The following is a 24,858-nucleotide window of genomic DNA, read 5'->3' on the forward strand; positions in this document are numbered from 1 at the left end:
GAACAGAAGCACGCAAGTGCACAGCTCGCAGTGCAGATGGTTGGTGACTAGGTCACGTGGTTTCCGCACTCGTTGTTCATTTGTTTATAATCACGGAGGTAGAAAGCTAGCGACACAGGTAGATATACGTTATGGGCAAGCAAGTTGTTGGTTATAGTTCTTCTAATGTGTGGAAATGTATGTGTACGAACATTTGAAAATGCTATGTGATTTCTATGGTGAAAAATAAGTGTTTAAAACGCGAGGAAAACAACGAGTACTCAGTTTTATCTACTAATCGTATTTGGCGTTGCAGTCGAAGTGCAATTCAAAAGACGTGTACTTCCAGTCCACGACTTGAACACCGCACTCCAAGACTATACTCGGAGGATGCTCGCTTCAAGCGTACTTTAAGTACGGTCTTGCACCTTTCGGACACGGCCGAAGTATCGCCTCCCCAACGCAAAGTTGTTCTCGACTTGTGCGATAAGGAAGATAAATACCATCAGCACTTCATTTACAAGGAGACGTGCCATTGGCTCAGTGTACGCTTTTTAATATTATTGGTCAATTTTAGGGTTAGTTGGGTAATATTCTAGATGTAAAATAAATATTCTTAATAGATAATTACCTGGTAATAAACAAAACTAAATAATATTTTATTGTTTATAAATAAATATGTATTCAATTTTGTGTTGTAAATTATTTTATTTATTTTCTTTTTTAATCTATGCATATCGATAAAGGAATACAACCACCATAGTGACGCTATGACGCAACGCAAACGAAACGATAATCTCTATAGTCTAGACGCCATCTTGACTTGAAGCTTTTTTGTACCGGATAAGTTCTGTTGTAGTAAACGTGGAGGGTTCTCACGATTCTAACGATATGTCCTATGGAAGAAATGATTGTAGGATATATGTTGGGAATCTCCCGCCTGATATACGAACAAAAGATATTCAGGATTTATTTTATAAGTTCGGCAAAGTATCATTCGTTGATTTGAAGAACCGGCGTGGTCCTCCCTTTGCCTTTGTTGAGTTCGAAGATCCAAGGTAAGCACGTTCCATTTTGAAGTATTACTGTATTAGCATTGCTATTATTGTAGAATAGTATAAAGTAACTACTCGTTCAATTTAATAAGCATACAAGAAATTGAGGCAAGTCCTGAATAAAGAAGGGGCTGTAGGTTATTGTTTCACGCGAATACCCATGAAACAAAGAAAGGAAAAGTTGTCACAAATCCCTTGCAAATTGTGGCTGAATTTTTTTTAGTTACTAATTTTTCGAAGTTTTTTGTTTTGTTTGTTTGCAGTTTGCGCGCACTAAATGCATTTTTAAACTAACTGCAAACATGAAATAAATTTTGGAGATTGGTGTAAATAATTCATTTATTTATTTATTTATTTATTTGAGAAAATTTCAGATACAGCACAGGTGGCCATTTTACACTGAAATTGTCAACAATGAGAAAGCAATAATTATAATAAGCATAAAGATAAAAAATAAAATAAATAAATAAAAATAAATAAGAAATAATTAAGAGTAACAAAACAACATAAAAGTGAATAGCAAATGAACAAAAAAATAAGTAAGAGATGGCACTATGTGATATTAATTACAAGTATTTCTTCTGATAGAAGACCGAAAGGCAAACTCGGAGGAAAATATATCAATATTTGAGGGGAGATCATTGTATTGTGTGGCAAGTCTATAAAAGAGAGATCTTTTTTGAGTTTCCAGTCTAGGTTTTTTTGTATAAAATAACCTTGTATTGCGAGTTGTGCGCATAGGTACTCTAAAGTGGAATTCCTCAAGGAGTGTGTTGCAGCGGATTTTGCCATTCACAATTTTGTATAAGTAGATAGATTGAGATAGAAAGTGTTCCCTAAAGTCAATAACTGTGGTTTCCACGTATGCAACAGTGACATTGGGGATTGTACTTTGATAAAAAAAAAGATCCCTGTAGCTAAGAATTGTGGTGCCATGCAACTTTTCTGAGTTATGGCATAATGTGCTATGTTGCCCATAGTTAAGGTTATGATTCATACTGATAATTTATTTGTTTAAGTCTTGCAGTACAGAATGAATTGTTGGTGCTCCATTATCATTTCAGGCAGCTACAGAGTTAAAAAATTGAACTGTTTCAATTACAAACTAAATGTTGATGTTTGCAATTGTTTTAGCTTGCATTTTAAAACTACAGTGAATATAAAATGTAACATTTTGGAAAGGTTGAACATTAAAAACTACTCAAATTTTCTTTCCCCAACTATGTTCATGGTTACATTGATTAAAGGAAACTGTTACATATATTTTGGTCATGACTTTCACCAGGTGCTGAGAAGAGCATATGGTTTCTTTTCACCAGCCTGAATCATAGCATAACATTCTTTTATCATATTTTATGACATTCATTGCAATGTTGCTGAAGTTACTGCTAAGAAGTTAATATAAATTACAAACGGGTGCAACTACTACAGTCACCAGGTAGTGAGAGTAGCAGAAAGGGTAACACTTTCATAATAGGTGAGACTGATTTCTTACTTTTTACAGGAGAAAGTACTTACACAAATCATTGTCTGTAGCGTTGTGGAAGTTCGTGAAAGTAGTTTTGATTCATTTTAATGCGAATGCATGTTGTTTTCTGCGAAAATCTCTGTCTGACACGCTGTTGCTGCTGCCGCCATTTGCTTTCTGCATGAGAGCAGAATGTTCCGTGTGTTAGATGACGTAAACTCCGTAGTCAGTGTTTCAAACCACGCCGTGTTATCGCTACAAGATGACATGTCGAGGATGCGCCGTGAAGTTGTTGCCAGGTGTGGAAGATGCCGTTGAATTTTTAATTCAACATGGAATCATGAAGAAAGAAGTGGAATGCAGGACGTGGAAAGAATTCCATGTATTTTCTTTCATCGAGAAAAACTGATGTTGTCCGTATATGCTAAATTGAACGAAATGAGTGCTAATGGAACCTAACCTAACCTCGTAGGCATACCTCATCCCCGTGATGGTTTTGTGGGGCTACCAGTGGATGGTTTTTGGGGCTAACGCCAATGGTTAAATATTACTGTTTGTCAAACATTGAAATTTTTTTCGTGAAAAAATCCGCGCACGAAAGTAGGTATTCTTCAGTAAACAAGGTTGCAACACTGCATGCACACTCCAAATCGACAAAACACTGGCACAACGTGCGATTTTTGCTATCGTTATTGTGTGTGGAAATAATGAAGAACAGTAAGTACTCGTTGATGTAAGAAATAGACATTATTTTCGGTTGAAATTCATTACTTCACCTAAATAATTGTTCCGCAATGCATAATAGTATGTAATCAATGTAAAAGAGTGGGAAATAAATGTTTCGAAAGTATCTCACCTATATGAAAGTACTACTGCAGAAAGTACTAAAGACCAGAAAATTCAGGATCAGGTGTTAGGAATTATTTACGGAAGTAATTTTAATGTTAAGAGCCCTAAACCTGACCTGCCTTATGTAACAGCGAAAGCATTGAGGAACGTAAAACCATTTCATACTTAGATCATGTACCATATTAGGAGTACAAAAAAACATATTGGAACACACACCTTCGTGGTGTGCAGAACTAAGCTTCAGATTTAGCTTACTTATACATTCATTCCCACTAATCTACGATACTTGCTGTTGCTTGTCCATGGGAAACGTGCATGCTTGCATAAGGTAATTTATAAGTTTTTTTTCAACATAAAAAACTTGTTTTTCCGAATCCAAGCAGTGCTCATTACTTTAAGGAAGGTTCAAATTTCGTGTGACTATGATTTCCAAAATTGCACCATAATAATTTTATTGTTTTATATTTTTATGTGTCATTGTTCTGAGTTTGCAAAAATTTGGATCTAAAAATTTTCGCTTGCAATTTTATTGTTTTCTGTAATGCGTTTTAAATTAGCAGAGAGAGAAATTATAACTACTAAGCGCTTCAGACTCTTGCTGTTAAACAGTTTTGTCTTAAATGTATGAACACAATTGTTTTGGAGGAAAAGGAGCACGGCACATTTCAGAGACAATTTATTTATTCGTTATGCTGCCTCTATGTTGCTGCATTATGTATGTTGCATTATGAATCTTTCGCGACTGAAATTTCATCTAGGCTTTTGCCCTCCCTAATCACAGGGTCTGCGCGTGCCTATGACGATATTGATGAAGGGACACTCACAAAGAAGAACACCTGTGCTCATGCTGGGATTGTCGTCTTGGCACTGTACAAAAAAAAAACACTGATACGGAGGTGGGTGGATGATCCAACTATCGTATACTCTACTGACGTAACAGTGCAGATTAATAATTCAGACCACTGTTTATTGCATCTTGAGAATGCTGATAAACATTTTAAAATAATTTTGTCCAGAGACCATTCGATGTTACAAGTTTTAAAATGAATGCTAAATATTTCCATTTACACAATATTAAGCAGTTAGATACTAATGGAACATACATACATATTAACAAAATTATAATAATAAAAAAATAATAGTTTTGCGGGTTTAGTGGTAGAGCAGCCACAGGCTGAACTTCTACCACAAGGACTTCACCAACTTATTTGACCAAAACTGTGTTCATCATTTAGTTTTTAATGCACATCGCTGTTCGTCCGATAAATTATACAATGCAGGGGTCATTAAGAAGTGGCATATTTGAGTTTGGTCAAGTTACGTCAGTCAATATTGCATATTGTAGCATCACACAGCACGAGCGCAAAGAAACTAGTAGGAATTCTGCTTCTGAAGGCAGGAAGGGTCACATGAGCCCTAGAACCAATCACTTAGCTCTCTGCTCCATACACTTGCATTCAAGAGAGCATTCTGTGCGTGCTGTAGAGATCCAAGCTTTCCTTCCAGATAGGCAGCAAGGAGTATAGAGTCCTTTACGCAAAACCTACCCGGTGTCTGGCCAGGAAAGGCATTGAAAAAATGCTAGAACGAGTGTTGTTTGTGGAGCATTGCAGGTGGATCGTGAAAAATAGCTATTATAATGCCATGAAAGTCAAACACACATGAAATTAGTCAAGCTTTACTTTATAATTACAGCATTTACGCATGTTCGAAATTTTAAATCTGAACGATGGACGTATGGGCAGGGCTCTAAAAATCCAGGTTGACATGGTGACTAAAAATTGCGACTGTGATCTTTTGCTGTAATACGGCATTTTTTGTAACTTTGCATGTATGAAATTTTGAAGATTCCAAGTTCAGATTGCAGTACAGGCTAAGTTAGCAAATGATTTTTTTTGTCAACGTTGTGAACATTCCATACAATCAGTAACAATTTCTTGCACTTTGTCCCACAACCCCCCATTTCTTTTTTTCTCCAATGATGTAGCGATGTTTTGAATACGGTGATGCTCAGCTTCTTATAGATTGATTGATTTGCTTTATTTTATTTTGCTTCTTGTGCCACTTTTGGCTAATTTGCCAAGATGGGGATGAGTGATAATATAATGAAATTGATGAATGAACACTCATAAACATCCATGCCCAGGCTGGGATTCGAACCCGGGACCCTTGGCATCGTAGTGCAATATACTAACCACTCTACCACGAGGGCCGGCTCAGCTTCTTATAGTATGCACAATTGCTCAGGGTGGCGACAGACCTGGAAAACCGGGAAAAGTCAGGGAATTTGAGGTGTCAAAAAAAGTCAGGGAAATGTCAGGGAATTTCGTCTTCATTGACTTCGAACACTCTTTTGACGAAAATTGTTATAACTCGGGCACTATGGGAGCAATCTACTTCGGATAACTTTTGTTTTTCAGATAAAACATCTGCGCATGCAACGGTGTACAATTTAGAACACCGGACCGAGGAAGGGGGGCTTGGGGACACGTCACCCGAATTTCAATGGAAAAAACAAAAATCTGGAGTTTGCTCCCTCTTCTCCCACTATTTTGGGGAGAATGCGCGAACTTTAGTATTCTTTTCAAAGAATGGACATTTCTCAAGAGAATGAAACATGTTTTATGTTCGTGGGTGCCATACAAGTTGAATAATAAGCCAAAATGTGAAACTGTTTTTTTTTTACGAAAAATAGGTAATTTGCATTTTTGGAGGAAAATTGTTATAACTTGGGCACTATGGGAGCAATCTACTTCGGATATGTTTTTTTTTTTTGCAGATAAAACATCATAGCATGCAACCGTGTACAATTCAGAACACCGAACCGAGGAAGGGGGGTTGGGGGGGGGGGTGCGACCTCCGAATTTCAATGGAAAAAACAAAAATTTTGAGTTTGCTACATTCTTTTCTAAGAATGGACATTTCTCAAGAGAATGAAACATGTTTCATGTTCTTTGGTGCCATACAAGTTGAATAATATGCCAAAATGTGATTTTTTTTTTTTTTTTTTTACAAAAAAATAGGTAATTTGCATGTTTGGAGGAAAATTGTTATAACTCGGGTACTATGGGAGCAATCTACTTCGGAGAAGTTTTGGTTTGCAGCTAAAACATCGTAGCATACAACCGTGTACAACTCAGAACACCGAACCGAGGAAGGGGGGTTTGGGGGGGTGACCACCGAATTTCAATGAAAAAAAAACATAAAAATCTGGAGTTTACCTCCTCTTCTCCCGCTATTTTGGGGAGACGGCGCAAACCTTTGTATTTTCTTCAAAGAATGGACGTTTCCAAAGAGATTGAAACATGTTTCATGAATAATGAGCCAAAATGTGAAACTCTGTTCGGAAATGTGGCATGGATATGTTGCGGAGAGGGGGGAGGTTGGTCATCAATATGAATTTCCCAGGCTTACTCCAGACCTGTGTCAGAGTTTCCACCCAAACATAAGAGTATGAAGGTCCAAAAAGCACATTCATTTCGTAATCAGCACCATGATACCATATGGTATCATCGGGCCAGTATGACCTGACACTGATGATACCAACCATATGGTATCATCGGAGGAGTAAAGGTTAAGCCTCTAAATATTACGTGGAAAATGCATTGAATTATCATTTTTTCTTGTCCGCATGGGAGTAGTAAGGGGACTTGTCAACAGATGGAGGGGATAAGAGCGGGTTTCGCCATCCGATAGTTGTCGGACGTCGTAGTAAGGTATTTTGTTGGGCGAACTGAAGGAACATGGAAACAAATATGTTCCATTGATACATACGATTTTTATCGAATATCGCCACCCGACAAAGTATCTCACTACAACATGCGAAAGAAATTGCATGGACTGCAATATCCAACAAAAATCGCATGCATAAACAAGAAAAGCTTTAGACTTCAAATATGCTGCTGGAATTTTATTACTCTTCTGGCTCACTTCATCTTAATGAATGTAGCAGTGCTTACGAAGGTTTTCTTTTATCATCCTGACGTATTGCTGGTTTCGCACAAGTTAACATACGTTTAGAATGACATTGCAATATTCTTAGATATCAAGAAGAATCCAACCAAACGGGATATATTGAATACTATCACGAAAAAGTGAAACATAAATCTGCATTGGTGAACGTTATAAAATTTGGCAAGTGCATGCTCCCAACCTCATATTTACTGCAACATTAGTATTGCAATGAAATTAACGCCACTCTCTGTCCTGTCTGTTTAATCTCGTGAGAGATGGTCTTAAATCTCTCACTGAGTGAAGTTAATGTCCAATATTATGAAATAAAATACTAATAATAAGTACGTAAATATTTTAATATCATATGTACTCGAATCATTCAATCATAACAGCAAATCACTTCCTTCAAGAATTGACTTTTCTCTGCCAGCCCTGCTAAATTTTCACTTTCCACCTACTGATTTATACGAGGGGTGGCCAGAAAGTAATTTCCAATTTGTAGGTACATTGATTTTTCGCAAACGCCAAAACGTGAAAAATTGGTAATTGCTGCGAAATTATGTTTAGGAATGTGCAGTGATGTCTGGACACATTTTTCGCCTGTTCGAAATATCGAAATAATGCGAATTTGGCAAAAAATGGGAATTGTTGGCATTGTTAGCGATTCTTTTAAAGAAATGTCCTAAAACAACGAAAAATTCCATGAAATCCAACATCCTTGTCTTTTCTAGGCCATGTTTGTGTACGTAGAACCTGCAAGTTTTCCAACATTTTACTCAAGAGTAAACTATAGAGTTATACGTACATGGAATAATTCCGACAGCCACATTAAATAATTTATTTCCCACGATTTTTTCAACTTCTATCAAAACCATTTGCATCACAGAGCAAAGTGGCAGGGTTCTAACAGGAGATCGAGTGAGTATCTACCGTCACACGGGAGCCAAATCTTCGTATTTGTCGCACGAGATATGTTTTGAATTACCAAGCTAAGTGCGCACTATTGGCATTTGTCGAGCGAGTAATAATGGAGCTCAGTCGTTAGGGCATCTGACTACTATGCGAGAGACCCGGGGTCGATCCCCTGTGGGGGAGAACCAGGATGTTTTCCACCTATTCAAACTGCTCCGGCGCCCACCCAGCATCATATGAAGCTGGTACCTTGAGGAAACTTTGAGGGATAAGGGTAGCCAGGAGTGTGGTGCTGATCACATCACCCCCACCTTTAGCCGTGATCAAGAAAGTGTGGGGCCCTGACTCCACACCAAAATTCCATTATCTAAATTCCTTACCTTAAAATTAATAAAGGGGTATGGAAAATAACTTTCCCAAAATAACTTTCAAGATAAGGCGTAAGCCATGTGACTTACAATTTGAAACAATAGTTTAAAAACACCATGAAGGTATAATTTCAGATATTTTCCAGAAAATGCGCTAAAATGAAAATGTGAATTTTGGGAAAAATAACACCGTATAGTTTAAAATAAAAAAGTACACCAATTTGAAAAAAAAATCAAAATATCAAGGTCCCTACCGATTAGGCATAAATAAAACAAGAATATCAGTTGTAATTTATTGCATTAGTAACAGTGAGTCCTAACCTAATTGTCGGCATAATCAACACCGTTGTTCTGGCATTTGTCGTAGCATGGCACTAAATTTTGTATGCCCATGGTATATGTGTCTGACAGCAAAGACTGGAACTATCTCTACCGCAGTGTAGCTGTCAAATCCTTGCCCTGCCAGAAACCTCTTCAGTTAAACGAAGAGATGAAAGTCGGCACATTCAAGGCCAGATCTGTACAGGGAGTGGTCTAAGATCTCTCACCTGAAGTGATGCAAAGGGCCTGTGTGTACTCAGCTGTATGGGGTTGTGCACATTCGATTGGCCTTCTGTGAATTGTCTGCACCATCGTCTGACCATACTATCACTCACGACGTCCGATCTGCACAACTCACACGATTGCTGGTGGCTCTGTGCAAATTCTGAGCATGCAATGTAGGCTACCTCGAAGTCGGGGATACACTTTATGAGAGCTGCAATCTTTCACCTAGAACTGCTACATGCTGCATGCCAGTTCTTCCTGCCAGCATGTGTGTGTGTCGCTCTCCGACCACTAGTGCTGCGTATAGGCACCATTGGAGCTTTTTCAGGATGCCCCTCGTATATGAACTTTCAGAAGCTTTTATTATTAGAGTGTTCCTGTTTTAATGTGTTGGTTTGCTAAATCAGGTTCCTATACAATGCAATTCTATAAATTCCTTGCATTAAATTTCTAATACTTACATACCCTTTTTGTCAGGATTAATGGTATAACTGCATGTTGTCAGTTTCACAGTACTTCACTTGGATATACTGTACTGAAGCAGAAATCCCATTGATAATGTAAGGAAATATGACTCTTTTGTACAATTCAATTGTTTCACTTATATGCAAGAGTTAAGTTTTTTGCTTTAGAGACAAGAGAGAAGTAGCTTTATGCATTGAAAAATGAGTCCGCACTCATAGTTTTTGCAAGCAGAGGGTTCCAAGCCTCAGTGGAAATATCAACATATAATACCGAGAATGTATAAGGAGACTGATAAATTACAAAATGTATTTCTTAATCAATCACTCTTATCTCATTTAGTCGTAACTTTAAAAATAATCAAGTATTTTATTTTAAACTTACTGCGTATGAAAAAATTCCATAATCCTTCCTTAGCTTGTGAATTGTAATAATTTTCCAAATTCACTATTTTGCATGTTGAATTCAAATCATAGAGAATAGAGAAATTAAGACAATTTAATAGAAGATAATATTGGTATTTTGCAAAACCATACGTGGATCTGTATGAGTTTATTATTTCCATTTGCAAAAACATTGATTTAGTTTAGTTTCTAATTGTCAGGGAGAAATGTAAATTTTGTCCTGGAAAACCTGGAAAAGTCAGGGAATTTCATTTCTGCTTGTTTGTAGCCACCCTGATTGCTAGATGGTTTCCTGGCACCTAGCTGCGAAGAAGATTTTTCTAGCAGTTTGTATGGGCGTACTATAAAGCTACACCACTGGTAATTACATAAGTGGCATGATTTTGCATAAGTTTTATGTTACATATTTGCCAGGATTTTATATACACGTATTTGCTAATTACATAAAACAACATGTTTCGGTATTTTGTTTTTATTTTGATCCTTTTTCCTATATTTTCGATCTCTGAAACATGAAGAAAACTTGTATCTCATGTTACGTCATATTTTCTAATCAATGTGATGCATAGTGCTTACGGTCACCTAAAATTGACTGGTAAGCTGAAAGACTGGCTGAAGACCAAAACAAATGACAGACTATTATCTATCGTAAGGTGCTGTAGTTTCCCCTCCCCTCTCTTCTGGTTATATATTCTCATTTCGCTTTTAGGTTTAGGCAAAGCACGTAGAAACTTGGCATTGGTAGACAAGAAAGCTACTTTCCTGCACATAGCGAGTTACACAATATGTTCAATTTTACAAAAAGTACAAAAGTAGCTATGTATTTGTATTAAATTGTTCTTTCTGTTTTTCTTAACAATTTGTTTCGAAAGTTACTAAGAGCTCTCTTATATATTTACATATTTTACAATAATTTGCGATGTGAAAAGTAATTAATAGTTGTCAAAAATGGTTTCTTAAATACGTACACGTTGCTGTGCTTTCTTGAGTTTATAAATTGGATACAAATTTTAACTTGAACAACTTACGTCCTGAAAATTATGTTGAATATGTTAAAATAAATATCAAGCAGCATTCTTGAAATTGCTTGGATATTCCATATTATTATTATTATTATTACATATTCTTTGATACTACATATTTTGCTACATATCCTTTTGATAATACATATTTAGGTACATATGTTATGAATTATTGTTACATATGTTGTACTTTGATATTATATAAAAATCCAGGGTCTAGTCATCATAGAACACACTTCTCACTTTTTCCATCAGTTATCTCCCACAGCATTGTTATAATCATGGTCATGTCTGCTGTTTTCCTGCAATTTTTCATTTTTATTTATTTAAATCTTAAGAATTTGAAAATACGCTTCTTTAACTGCTGGCCCACTCGCTCCCGTGTAAAATGTCTATAACGTATTCCTTGTACTCAATAATTGACCAACTTCATTGTTTTCAAAATATTAGTGCCAAACTCACCAATTAAAGTCTCAAAGCCTAGATCACTCTCCTATGCATTCCTTTTCTACTGACAGAGTAATCAACCCCAAGTAAATCCACAGCACGAGGGCTAGTAACTCTGCCAAACTAACCAATATGCAGCTTATTTTTCCAACAGGAGCTGCCTGTGCTTTACAATAACGAAATGGCAACAGGTAAATGGTTGTCAATGCATTTTGGATCTTACTTTTTGCATTCAGTCTTGGCCGAAAACATGAGCAAGTGCTTTATATGCACCGTATACTGAAATTTGGGCTTAAATTACGCACTCTAGTGCAAGCCCTATGTTAATCCAATGTTGTGTCTAGTCATATAATGCTGGACTGCCCTAACAATGAAAGAATTTAGTGACAAAATACCCTTAGCAGTTTGTGCCGAAGGTGACATTAAAAATATGGCTGCTTGCAAACTTATGGAAGGGAAAATTCATTCTCCAGAAAATACACATACACAGTAAATTATCACTAGGATTGTAAAGTATTTAAGACATAATTAGAAATCGAACCATGTTAATATACCTATGCGTCATGTTAAATTTGGAATTTGCATCTTGTCGCAAGAGTTCCCTTGCGGATTATTGCAGGCGATGATTCACAAGTATCGTTATGGAACTTTTATAATGACCAACTGTTTTCATTGGGTATTACAGAGATGCTGAAGATGCTGTACATGCAAGGGATGGATACGATTATGATGGCTACAGACTTAGAGTTGAATTTCCACGAGGTGGTGGGCCTGGAGGATTTAGAGGTGGCAGGGGAAGAGGACGGGGTCCACCAGCCCGAAGATCACAATACAGAGTATTAGTTACAGGTAAGTTTTGGAATAATTCTTATCTATTAAATTCATTCAATATTGGATAATTAAGATTAGGTTGTAGTAGTCTTGAGGCAACGTTGGCTTTCATGGTTATAATTTTTAACTTCTAGTAGGTGAGTGGCAGCTGTGTTGACCACCATAGGTTTCCTGCAGGGGGCAAGCTGTACTTACCACCTCCCACATGATAGCATTTAACGCGTCATTTTTTTCAAAACTACACTACACTACACTTGATATTTCAGTTCTGTCTCTTTTGTTCGTTTGTATACATTTAAATGTACAACTTACTAGAATTACAAAACAGTATATCACTATTATTACCAAGCGCAATTTGAAATCTCTTCATACAGTATTATGGGATAAATATAAAACTGGCATTACACATCCTAATAGGGTGTAGTATGATTCCCTCCACAGGGTGGACGCTAGATGCGAAATTTAACGAATTTAAGGCAATACCGTGCCTCATTATTTTTTTACCCAGCCTATCGTTACGAGCTAAGATTCTGTCCCGGGGTGTTAAAACTTAGCCATGTCGGATTTCCCCCTCTGTATTTGAGGGTAGGATCCGTGGACAAACGGTCGACGAGGCAGAGGTAGAACAGGTAATTAACGTAACACAAATTGAATAGTTAATTGACTGAGTTTTATTTAGTAATCACTCCAATAGAATAATAAAAGGGAGAAGTTAGGGACGAAAGTAGGGATGTGACTAAGCTGAAAATTTACCGATGCCAATGTACTCACCGATAATTTTGGAACCGATGCCGATATTTAACCGATTCCGATACACAAGATTATTAAGCAGAAAGTGGATGTTATTTTCAGCATAACAAAAATAAATTTGCTATGTACATTTCTATTGCATATATGTATATACATATATATTCTGAAGAGATGCGAATGTACATTTGCATCTAGAAAATGTTATGTGAACCTTTAAGAAGAACATGGATTCTCAAGAGATTAAACATTAGTACACAAGCAGTTCTTTGAAATGCAAAATGAATTCATGTTCTCAGAAACACGAGATTTGGAAGCACTTCAGGAAGTAACCTACTTCTTCTCTTATCTCAAATCTGTTCAGCAACACTGAACACTCAATCACTGAATACTGATGCAGAAAGTATGCCCAAGTATTTTCTCAGGACTTGCTTCAGGTTTGAATATTCATTTTTGAATTTCCAATACAACAGCAGATCCTGGTTCAGCAACGTACTGTTTTATTTCCGATTTAAAGTTAGGTTGATCCTCTGAATGAGAGTTTGCAATAATTTTATTACAAAGACTCTACAATAATGACGAATCATAACAAAATTTTCAATAAATCTTATAAAACTTATTAGAAGGTAAAAACTCTAGTATAATCTGTACTGGTTTAAATATCGGATTTTTGCCGATACATATGCCGGTATGTCAATGTCTGCTGATTTTCATACATCTGTAATCGGCTTCGGCACATCCCTAGGCGAAAGGATTAGCACCATAAAAGGGCAGGTACTTATCTCAGGATCGCCTGGATGCTGGAACAGTCTGCTGGGCACTGGTCCTAGTCCTAAAAACTTCCTCACAAACAGTGTAAAAGGCCCGTACTTCTCAAAAAGCTAAATGCATTTACTTCATTATTTTGTGCATTTTAAAATATTTTTTTACAAGTTCACAGTCATATGAGTTTTTACTTTTCAACCACTGTTTCTTGCTGATGTTTTATTTACAACTAAGATAATGACAAGGTGCGAAAAGGGGTCAAGTGGGAGATGCCTGATTTTGAAAATTTTCCAGAAATTAAAAAAATATGGGGACGGAATTTCTATGGTATTGAAAAGTGATCTTTTGTTGTCAGTTTCAAATATCATCATATCATATCATCCATAGGGCTGATGTTGGGAACAATTTTTTTGGAAATCTATTCTGTATGATGGCTACACTGATTTCCTTGTATGTATACATTACATAGTGCCTGAATTTTTTAATTCATTTCTAATTTTTTTTAAAAAAAAAACCCTTTCCCCCTCCATATATACGCCGAATGTGCATAAATTATATATCGTCTGAATCTGCGATTCATTCTGCATACAACGGTATATCGTTCATATCTCCAGGGCAAATAGTCTCTGAGCTAAAGTCATTTCAAGGTACTGCTTCATTTTGAAGCATGAATCAGTGGCGTGCCGACCATTCCTTTTGGGGGTACAACTCAAGTTACATTGGTCATATGATGATAATGCAAATATTTTTGTGATCCTTACATGTCAGCGATCATTTCCATGTGAATGTCGACACTGTCATGTACTTTTTTCATGGGGGGAGGGTGAGGGAACCAAATTTTTTTTTCCGAAATTTTGGAATTTTGCGAGTTAGCCCCCTCCCCCCGCCACATATACACCGAATTTTCAAAAATTTCATATAGTCTGAATCTCTGGTTCATTCCGCGTACAATGGTATATCACTAATCTCTCTAGAGCAATTAGTCTCCGATCTACACTAATTTAATTGAAACTCTGAATTTTGCTCAAAATCGGCTCAGGACAGAGAGGCTTCCTTGTGAAAATGGCCTTGGGACTGAAAAGGTTAAATGTGATTTCGCAGAATTCTATAAAAATAACAGTGCTACATACCAATTTTTTCGCTTTGCTTTAATTCATTGCATTGGCTATAGTGACCTGATCAAGAAGAATTTTGTGTAAAATGTGAATTTGGTTTTTTTTGCTTTTTCACCTCCTTTGAAGCACCTATTACTGGGATGAAAAATAAAACCTATCTCATCTTCGTGCTGCAAATAGTTCTCCCAGTATGATTGTTTTTCGTACTTGATAGAGACAGGAGAAGCTGCTGTCTGTTAAAGGTTAATAGAAGTTTTTCTTTATTTTTTATTTGCAGGTTTGCCCCCTTCTGGAAGTTGGCAAGATTTGAAGGATCACATGAGGGAAGCTGGAGATGTTTGTTTCGCTGATGTTTTTAAGGATGGTACGGGTGTGGTAGAATTCCTGCGATTTGAAGACATGAAATACGCAGTGAAAAAGCTAGATGACTCAAGATTCAGATCCCATGAGGTGGTATTGTCTGAGTTCATATTTTCCTTACGATAATTAGTTTTTAATTTCAGGGCCATTCTGTATGGAGTGGTAGACTCACATGAACTTACACATGGTTTCCGAAAGCACAGTTGAGATGCACTGGTTTGACACAGGTAGAATAATTCTTTCTTTTGCTGGCAGTATGAGACGATAAGTGGTCAGTACTCTTCCTGTATTCACCTGGGTATATTAGTTCCTTTCTTTGCTTATGGGAGCCAAGGGAAAACCACTCTACCTGCATCAAACCAGTACATGTCCATTGAAACCTCAAAAACATTGCATATTTGATCAAGCTTTGAAAAATTGTGGAAACCATGTGTAAGTTGATAAGAGTATGTTGTATCTTCGTCCACACAATATCAAGATAGTTTTGTGAGATATCAAGTGATTAATTTCCTTTGTGCACACATATTGCAGTAGCTCAGAGCAAAGGGGTACTTGCCCTAGAAGTACAATTTTTATTTTAATTACCATATTTACTCGAGTACCCCTCACCCTTGAATAAGCCACGCACCTGGATTTCAGAGAAGGAAATGAAAAATAAAAATTCATGACACTTCAATCTTACACTTCCCTGAAATGTTTTTAATTTGCATATGTTTTGTGCATTATTCCTGTATTGAGTATGTAGAAACTGCAAATCCAACATAGACATGCAGCTTCCCTTCTATTTCCGGAAATTTAGCGTTTTGTCCTTGAAAAGCTCAGCTCTGGGATTGCCACACGTGTTTAGCAGTATTTCCTTTTTCTCTCCAATCTCTCGCACAACTCTCACTTATATCATATTTATGAGCAGCAGCACAATTTCCTCCGGGGTGCCGGTTTCGATTCCCGGTGGAGGCACATAGTGGTTTGGATCCCACTTTAAACTATAGGTCCAGTCCGGATTAGCCTTACTGTGCATAAAGCAGACTTAAAACACCAAATCAATCCAAATCCAATCTAATTTCATCCACTTCTTGAATGTGGCGTAACTTTTCATGTGCTGTAAAAGATCGCAATCTTCTTCCTTTAGTGGTCATCTTGCTTTTGGTATCCATCTGTGAAGCAAGATAAGAAGGATGCTACTCAAATGAGTCACTGCAACACAAAACAAGTATTACAACTTCCCACACCCACGCAGCTGGACTGGCCAGACATAAACATCCAGCTGGTTGCTGTCTTTTATCTCTCTCTTGGCACCAGTGTGACTCCAGAATGAGTTCCTTGGCAAAAGGCGAAGGCGAATATTCCTGTCTGCAAGCTTTTAATGAATTAAGTTGACCCAATTTTTTAGAGGAGGAGGGGGGAGGTGAAGAAACAAGGCACATAATACAGTGCAGGGAGAGAGAACTGTGATTTAATTAAACCAGGACATATTTAGAATGATTTTTTCCACTTGATACACGAATTATGGCAAACTTGTTTTATTTTCTTTCCAAGAACACAGGCTGTGAGAACATCTTGACCTCCACTTGTAATCTTGTATAAGGGGTTGCATACCTCTGCAGGATAAAATGTTTACGCCTGGTGGCTGCCATTTGTAGGGAAGTGTGCGGGATATTAGAGTAAATACAGTATCAATTTAAACCTGTGATTTTACAATCCTCTCTCATTAGGCCAACTCAGAGTTTCTCAGGTCAAGTTTCACCTTTCTATGCATCATTTCCAGAAACGTTTAAAACACATTAATTTTTTAGGGTGAAAGCAGTTAATCAGTAATGAATTTGTATCAACCAATAAGAGCAGATTAGTTAAGATGGTTACATTTGATGGCAATTCGACCAATCCATTATTTCTCTCGCCATCCTGTGTTATAGCTGTTCTTCAATCTGTAATTTCCCATATGAAGCAAAATGTGTTTACATTTTCCTCAACTACATTTTTAATATATAATTTATTGTTCCAAGATAAAATTGAAATACATATAGGGAGGGGGGGCTAGAACCATGGAAAGAGCCTCTCTATTGCCTCTATTTGTGTTCTTCTTCTATGCAATTTTTATTTTGCCATTTTAGTGTAAGTAGTACTGTGAAACTTCGATGCAATATTTATTTTTCATACTCTCCATTTTGAGCATGCAACAAAAATATAAATGTGGAAAGTAGTGAATATTTTTTTTCTTTGTTTGTTAGATTAAGTCTGGATGCATCTTGCAAAGCATTTATATCAAGAATTGTAGTATACTTTTTTGTGTAAAGCTCTTCATTTTAGTGGTAAATCACTAGCGAGTGCAATAGACACTTAATGGGATGAAAAGAGAACCAAATTGAAAATTGTAATCTTATGTTTTCTGTCAGGTTCCCATCTAGACAGGGTACTAATTGGTACTGTATTTATGTTGGTACTTATACAAATGTGTAGTTTGTAATTAGGTTGCCAGTGTTTTTATTGTCCAATTTCTAACATTACATTTTCTGCAACAGAATCCATAAGATCACACATCAATTAAAAAGGTTAATGATCTATTCACATTCATGAATTGATTTGCTATTTTATATTGGATTAGTAGAACCACTATTGGTATCTAAATTTTAATTGGCTCATCGCACAGGTGAACTCCTACTTTTCAACCCTGTGTAATATACTTACTCTTCCTGGTTCTAGTAATTTTTCCTGTATTTGAATATATTTAGCCTCAGATTCGTTTGTCGGGTGTAATTTTATCTGCAATTTTTTCTTAACTTCCCTGATAGCTCTTAGCAGCAGCTATTTTCCCACTTAGTAGCATGTTTAATGCAGTATTAGTTTGTGAGTGGTGTTTTGTTCCCAATATTTCACATTATATTGTGTGTTTGTGAAACCTTTTTCATATATTTAATCATTATTCAAATTCAAGAACATATCCGCTTTTTTAAGTATTGTGTAACAAGGGTAATTCCTTTAATTTCATGTCGTGTTTTATCGAAACTAGAGATATTTTTAAATTACGTATTTACTTATGTATAATGCACACTTTTTTCCAATGTTTTTTGCCCCCAAAAACTGTGGTGCGTATTATGCACGGAATAATTCGAACAGCCAGCATGAAACCGTACAGGGTCATTCCAATTTTGTGACAGATTTTTCATGAAGTTCTGTAGTTTCTGAATATGACAACTGTATTCCATTTAAGATGGCGACACTAATGTACAATGAGTTTGAAAAAAAGGTCACAAAATGAAGGAATGTTAATGGTACTTTGGATGAAAGAAAAGAAGAAATCTTGTGCTGCTAAGTGCTACTTTGAGGATCCTGAATGTGCCTCGTATAAATGTTACGTTAGTCACGGGAAAAGCATATTTTAAAGTTTTTTTTTATAAAAAGTAAGGAAGGAATGAGCAAAACCACGTATAAAAGTCTAAAGGCCATTTCCCAAGATGTTTTCACTTTGTAATGTAATGTTCCGACACCAAGAAAAGCAGTAATCATAGCATGCGCATTGTATAAGAGATATAACTCACTTTTCCCCATCAAAAACCAGGTTGTGCATTATACATGCGTACATACAGTAGTAACATTGTTGTGTGAAAATGACATTGGTTCCATTTAATGTTAAATAATAACCAGTGTGTTTTTTTTATCAAAGCTTTTCATCTCTAATTATGTTATAACTTTGGTAGTTGCATTATTTTTAATTTTGCATCGGCAAAATAATAGAAAGTCGTTAGTCACAATTAGTAAATGTGCATATGTTCATGTTAAACTCTTATCAAGATTTATATCATTTATATCTTCCAAGTTTTGAAAATGAAATATCCACAATTGAGTACAGATTGATTGAAAGGTGTGAACCATGTCATCACATAAAGAAACTGTAGGATGCACACCATTTTCCCATTATTTAGGTTTACCTAGTGGCAATGATTCTGTTCCTAGCAGTGCTGTTCATTTATTTTCTTCATGCAATCATTTCCACAACCAACTGTAATGCACAAATGATTAGAGAAACTTGAAGGCACACAAACAAAAATGTAGGTTTCTTAAAATCACATTCAAGAGCCGCTGTTTGTCACCGAAGCCGATTGAATTGTGATATTTGTTGCAAACCTACAATAATGATTGTCCTAACATCACAAGCACCTGCATAGTGAAATGGGGAAATGCAAAGGGATGTGAGAGCAGTTCCGGGTTTGATCCCTGGTGAGAGCTCCAAAATTGCAGTGTTGATCCACCAGCAGGGGGAAAATTTTGGGATGTACTTGAAAGCAGTGAAAGTGAACTCTGGTTTTGAAAGCCTGATAACAGCCACAATGGGACTTGAGGTGCTGAATATGAGGGCCAATAAAGAACCTCTTTGTAGGTTGACCCCTCAAAAGGCTGTTAAACTTCGGAGAGAGTGTTTCCCCAATGTAGAAATTTGTTGTTACACAGGCAGTGTGGCAATTTTCTTTAAATTCAAAAGTTATAATGCTTGCAGCTAACTTATTGAATTTTAGAGGAATGTGCTTCAAAACCAGGTCTCCTTGCATTCATTCATGCTTCATGAGGCTTCCAGAGATGTTTGTATTTTGATTATTTCACCTACAGTGTAATCGCATCGGAAAACAAATGTTGAAACAAATGCAATGCTAGGATTGAAACCTAGCGCTCCCCTCTCGGTTACAATGGCTGACAACTTCCCAAGTTAGAACAGAAATGATTAATAACAAAACTTTACATTGTAATAGTTTAGCAAATGCTTGAGACAGAAAAATTTTCACAACACTAAAAGTCTGTGTGCACCGTACAATTTCAAATTTATTAGAATTGTTCCAGTTGTATAGCCATACCATACCTGTACAACAAGTAATGAAAAGATGTGTGTTTTGCATTAATGGACTCTCGTGTAGCGAAGTAACGCACACACACCTTCGATACGAGTAGTCTCAGGTTTCAAACCTGTTGGGAACTCCAAATTTTTTTGATGTTGAGCCAGCATTGCGAGGACTATTTGGGGGAGCTACTTTCAAAGGGTTAGCAGCAGAGTCCAGTCTCGAAAACAAGAAATGGGATTTGATGTGCTGACCATGCGTTATCCAATAAAAAGTGCCTCTGGCAGCTCTTAAAGGGCTAGGTTAGTATTGCAGTAACATTGTTGTTGATCATGGTTTGCATTGAAATTTATTTTAATCATTCTGTACTAGATAACCGACTGGTCTAATGCTTGATTTTTCTTCCCTTAGGGTGAAGTCACTTACATTCGTGTGAAAGAAGATTATGGTGGCGGTCGTGGAGGAGGCGGCGGTGGTGGTGGTGGTGGCGGTGGAGGAGGAGGTGGCGGTGGTGGCGGCGGCGGTGGAAGATCACGCAGCCGAAGCTATTCACCGAGACGTCGAGGATCTCCGACGTACTCTCCGGTACGAAGAAGCTTCTCACGATCCAGATCTCGCTCTCGCTCCAGGTCTTACAACTGAAGAGATTAGCCACAGGAGTTGGTAGATGGAATGATTTCTCTGTATTGAAATCGCAATTGAAGATGAATGGGGAAAAAAGAACACTTTATGACTGTGGATGGACATAGTGTAAGACTGTTTATCATTTAGTTTAACTGCAAAACTTTAAAAGAGTACGGTGAATTATGATAATTAAGTAGATTATTGTTCAATTTGAAGTTTGTGTTTTTAGAATCATATCATCATTCCGTTCAGAGTATTGAAATGACAAGAGTTAAAAATATTGTAATTTTTAATTTTAAATAATTGTAGATATTTTTGCACCTATAGAGAATATTAGTAAACAACGGTTCTTTCCTTTTTAAAAATGGATCAAAAAACCTTTGCTAAAAGCCTTAATCATATGTGCTTACTCATTATTTACGTGTGTATGTAAGCATGGTCGCAATGTGTGAATGCAGTTAGGAAACATGTTCAAAAGACAAGTTGTGAATAGGTACATTTGACTTGTTTCAGTTGTCAGTGTCCAGATTCTAATGTGATTTTTTCTCTTTTTTATACGTTTACATAGCATGTAAGGATTGCAGTAGCACCTATGGATTATAAGGATAAAAGCAACAATGTGGTCTATTAACTTAAGGATTGGCGGATTGAATCTCTTTGGATTTCTGTATCATGGATTGACACCCATGGAAACCCCCTGCCACATCTTATAAACAAGAGGAATGTGGACAGATTTATGTTAACATGTTCCCCCCACGGGATGGATATGCGAGGATAACTGTTAGGAAATTTCTCCTCACGAGGATGCCGTGATGGTCACTAAAAAGAAGTGGATTGTTAGGGTTGGGTAGGCAAGTGTCCTCCTGTTGGGGTTTACTTATTAATTCCAATATTTCTTGCAATAATTCACGTAACTAAAAATACATAAAATATGCGTTTTTTTCTTTGACTCATAAGAACTTTTGCAGGTAGATGTGCATCAGCATACACTGTGCTCCTACATATTTACAAGATGTTGAATGTCTCTTTAGACCCAAGAAAAAGCTGCTTGTAGCTTCATATCTTTTTTTCATATTTGTACATATGCACATTATTTTATGTGTAACACAGCTTGCTCAAAATTTAAACATTATTATTTTATACACAGAGGAATTTGTTTTGAAATAAAATGTGCATAATTGACAAGATTTAGTAAATTTTATGAAAAAACAGGGGAAGTAGTATGTTGCCAAAACATTTTTAATGTAGGCCACCATTTGTATTTATGTTACGTACGGTTTTCATTCAAGCAACAAATTTAGTATGCTGGAAATTGATTCATTTTTCTTTCAATCATCCTATATTTCAGTTCGTTTTACCATCTGGTGGCATAATGTTAAAAGTTAATTCAGTTGTAGCCAGTTTGGTTCAAAGTACACTTTTACGAGTACAGTGTATGTTGACATGTGAAGCCTGCAAATTTTTAACTTTCAAAGCCGTAATTATTCTGCCTACTGACTAAATCATTGTCTTGAACTAATTGTTCACCCACAATCATTTGAGAACCTTCCTGTTAAGTTACCAGTAATGTGGTAGAGAGCAAGGTTCATGCAACCCTATTGCATAATTTCACATGCTCAGTTGGTTGAAGACATGTTTAGTTGATTACATTGGTAAATATCCATTTTTTAAAAAAAGGATGTTACTTTTAAAATTCACACCCAAAGGAAAAAACAAGTCTCATTTATCTTTGCTTTTTCTTTACCAAGGTCTGAAGTAACAAGGTAGGATTTTGCTGACCCCAAACATTCTTGGAATTCCTGGATGTCAAAGGACAAGGATATTAGGATAAACGTTTTGTGGATAGTCGCGGGATTACATTTAGACACTTGTGTTGACCATCACGGACGTATTTAACCGGGTTTTTTTCGTTGGAACACAGAGGGAAACTTTATTGGATTCACCTGGATCATAGGACCAGGATCACGTTCTCAGGATATGGATTCAAGTTTGAGGATCGTTTGCGAATTGGGAAAGGATATGCATTCAGGATAAAGGATTCACGTTTAAGGATCATTATCGGATTGGGAAAGGAAATTACATTCAGGATGAGCTGGATTACGGATCTTGGACAAGGTCACGAGGATTCTTGCAGGGACAGATTTTCGAGCCTTGGATTAGGTATGTTAATTTTAGAATTCATGGGCCACGGGATTTTTTTTCCCACCTTTCTTTGTATTGGATTAATGTGGGGGGTTTGATTTTGAGGGGGAAGCCATGTCCCTTCCAAGATTTTTAGTCCAGTCCCAAGACCTTGCATGGAAAAAAAAAATTGGAGCATGTCCATCCTTGTTGCACTCGGATGTTTTCAGTCCAAACAATATGGTTAAGGTGAATCACAAAACGTTCCCTCTGATAATAAATTATAAAATTCCTAGATATAAGCTAGGTTGACAAAATGGGGGGGTTGTTGGCTTAGGTTGAAATGCCGAAAGTTCCCCACAGTTTAGAGAAAATTATATTTTAAGAAAAAAATACCTTGATTAATCCATAGCGATGATTACCATGTGCATAGACAATATGTCGGATAAATATAGTTTTTTATGTACAATGCAATCAATCTTGCAGGATCCATTTTTTGTTGTTGCACATATACCTTCCGGACCTGAATATTGCCACACTCGGTAAATTTAATTTCATACAACTAAAATTTTGTCATTTTTTTGTACGAAAATGAAACCGGAAGAAATATTTTGCCCTATTTGGGTTAAATGCATAAATTCTGCTGTTGAGATACCTGCTTTCATTGTATGTATCCATGTTGTGATTCACCCTAATATAAGGGAATGCAAAGAGTATACCGGTAATATCAATACTGGTTCTACAAAGTGTGTGTGTGGTTTTGTGTATATGTATGTGTGAATGCGTAAGTACGTGCATTGTGGTGTGCGTGTGTATGCATGTTAAATGCACATTGACCAGCCTCTAAATCATGTCGGTCACTCCAAAATAAACCAAGTGGAGAGTTTTCATAATATATCATTCTAGTTTGAAGTATAGAATGGCTATTTTTTGCCTTCTGACAAGCCTAATTAAATTTTATGTAGGTCTTGATTGGTTCTTCCCCTTTTTTTCTGCACTTGTCAAGTAATTCCATAAAAAGTAGGTCAAAATTCTTTACATTAGAGAAAACATCTGTGTTGCTAGTTGAAGAAGGGAGATAATGTGGCATAGGTTTTCAATTTATCTCTTAAGTAACCATGAGAATTGCACCGATAATTTCGCTGGTAGTCTTTTACACTAGCCATACGTGGCAAAGTTGTTTGTTTGTTTTAAAAATTTCTGTCCGTTTACCTTGTACTGTGCATTTCAGTCTGTCAAAAACTGAAAAGTGTGTTGCAGAATTTCAGAATATCAACTATATATCGTCGGTGCAGTTCTTGTATGTGTTTTTTCAACTGACATTTTTTTACAGAGGGAGTTCTGCTAATAGGCACATGTGGTGTTCTCTTCTATCTGCATTGTAATAAAATTGTTTTTTTCCAAACTCACTCTTGCATTTTTATTTGAATGCATCAAACTTGCTCTTCCTGGTGACATTTTTTTTTACTTACAAATGTCATTTTTCTTGGAATGACAACATATCTGGTACATAAAAAATAAGAAATGTACTGACTTGGAACTGATTATAATCTTTGGTGTGATCTGCAAGATCATGGTTCCAAACATCAGGCAGGCAGTGTATACTGTTGAGTGAATCATTTTGTGATAGCTTGCAAAGAGAGCAGCATACAGCAGAAATACTGGGTATATCCTGGAAGAGTTTCCTTTGTAGTGTTTCTTTCATTTGTGGAAACAAATCAACCTGGATGACAATGACAAAGTGCATGCTCTAGTACTACCCAACACAATCCAGTTGGTGCTGACCTGTTGCGGTACAAGGGTGGTATCTGCCATGTTAGGTGGCTATGGTCAATTATGGCCACCTTGAAATACCTTTACTCATCAGGCTATGGTGTGGTATGTGTAATCACATTCACGCACTGCTCCAGAACTCACCTCTATCGTCACATGACCACTAGATGAGCTTATTCACAGCCATCTTTAATCCGAGGGAGTCCGGAGCCTTCAATTTGACAATCCTG

General features: G+C 36.7%; 1 protein-coding gene across 4 annotated transcripts; it reads left to right on the forward strand.

Annotated features, from left to right (window-relative positions):
- Window positions 1–764: 764 nt before the first annotated feature.
- On the forward strand, window positions 765–24,264 carry SF2 (splicing factor 2). Of its 4 annotated transcripts, none has more exons than XR_014443706.1 (5): window positions 765–1,037; window positions 12,152–12,315; window positions 15,202–15,374; window positions 20,522–21,585; window positions 22,483–24,264. XR_014443706.1 is itself a non-coding variant. In XM_083140260.1 (4 exons), exons 1-4 carry the CDS (start codon window positions 871–873, stop codon window positions 20,750–20,752), a joined length of 735 nt encoding a protein of 244 aa, XP_082996386.1. In that variant the 5' UTR covers window positions 765–870; the 3' UTR covers window positions 20,753–24,264. The 4 variants fall into 4 exon arrangements, 1 of the variants encoding a protein (XP_082996386.1); XR_014443707.1 differs by having other exon boundaries at window positions 20,522–20,860; window positions 21,303–24,264; XR_014443708.1 differs by having other exon boundaries at window positions 20,522–20,860.
- Window positions 24,265–24,858: the final 594 nt, after the last annotated feature.

The sequence above is a fragment of the Lepisma saccharinum genome, chromosome 18 (assembly GCF_977018435.1).
Source record: "Lepisma saccharinum chromosome 18, izLepSacc3.1, whole genome shotgun sequence".
Classification (NCBI taxonomy): Eukaryota; Metazoa; Arthropoda; class Insecta; order Zygentoma; family Lepismatidae; genus Lepisma; species Lepisma saccharinum.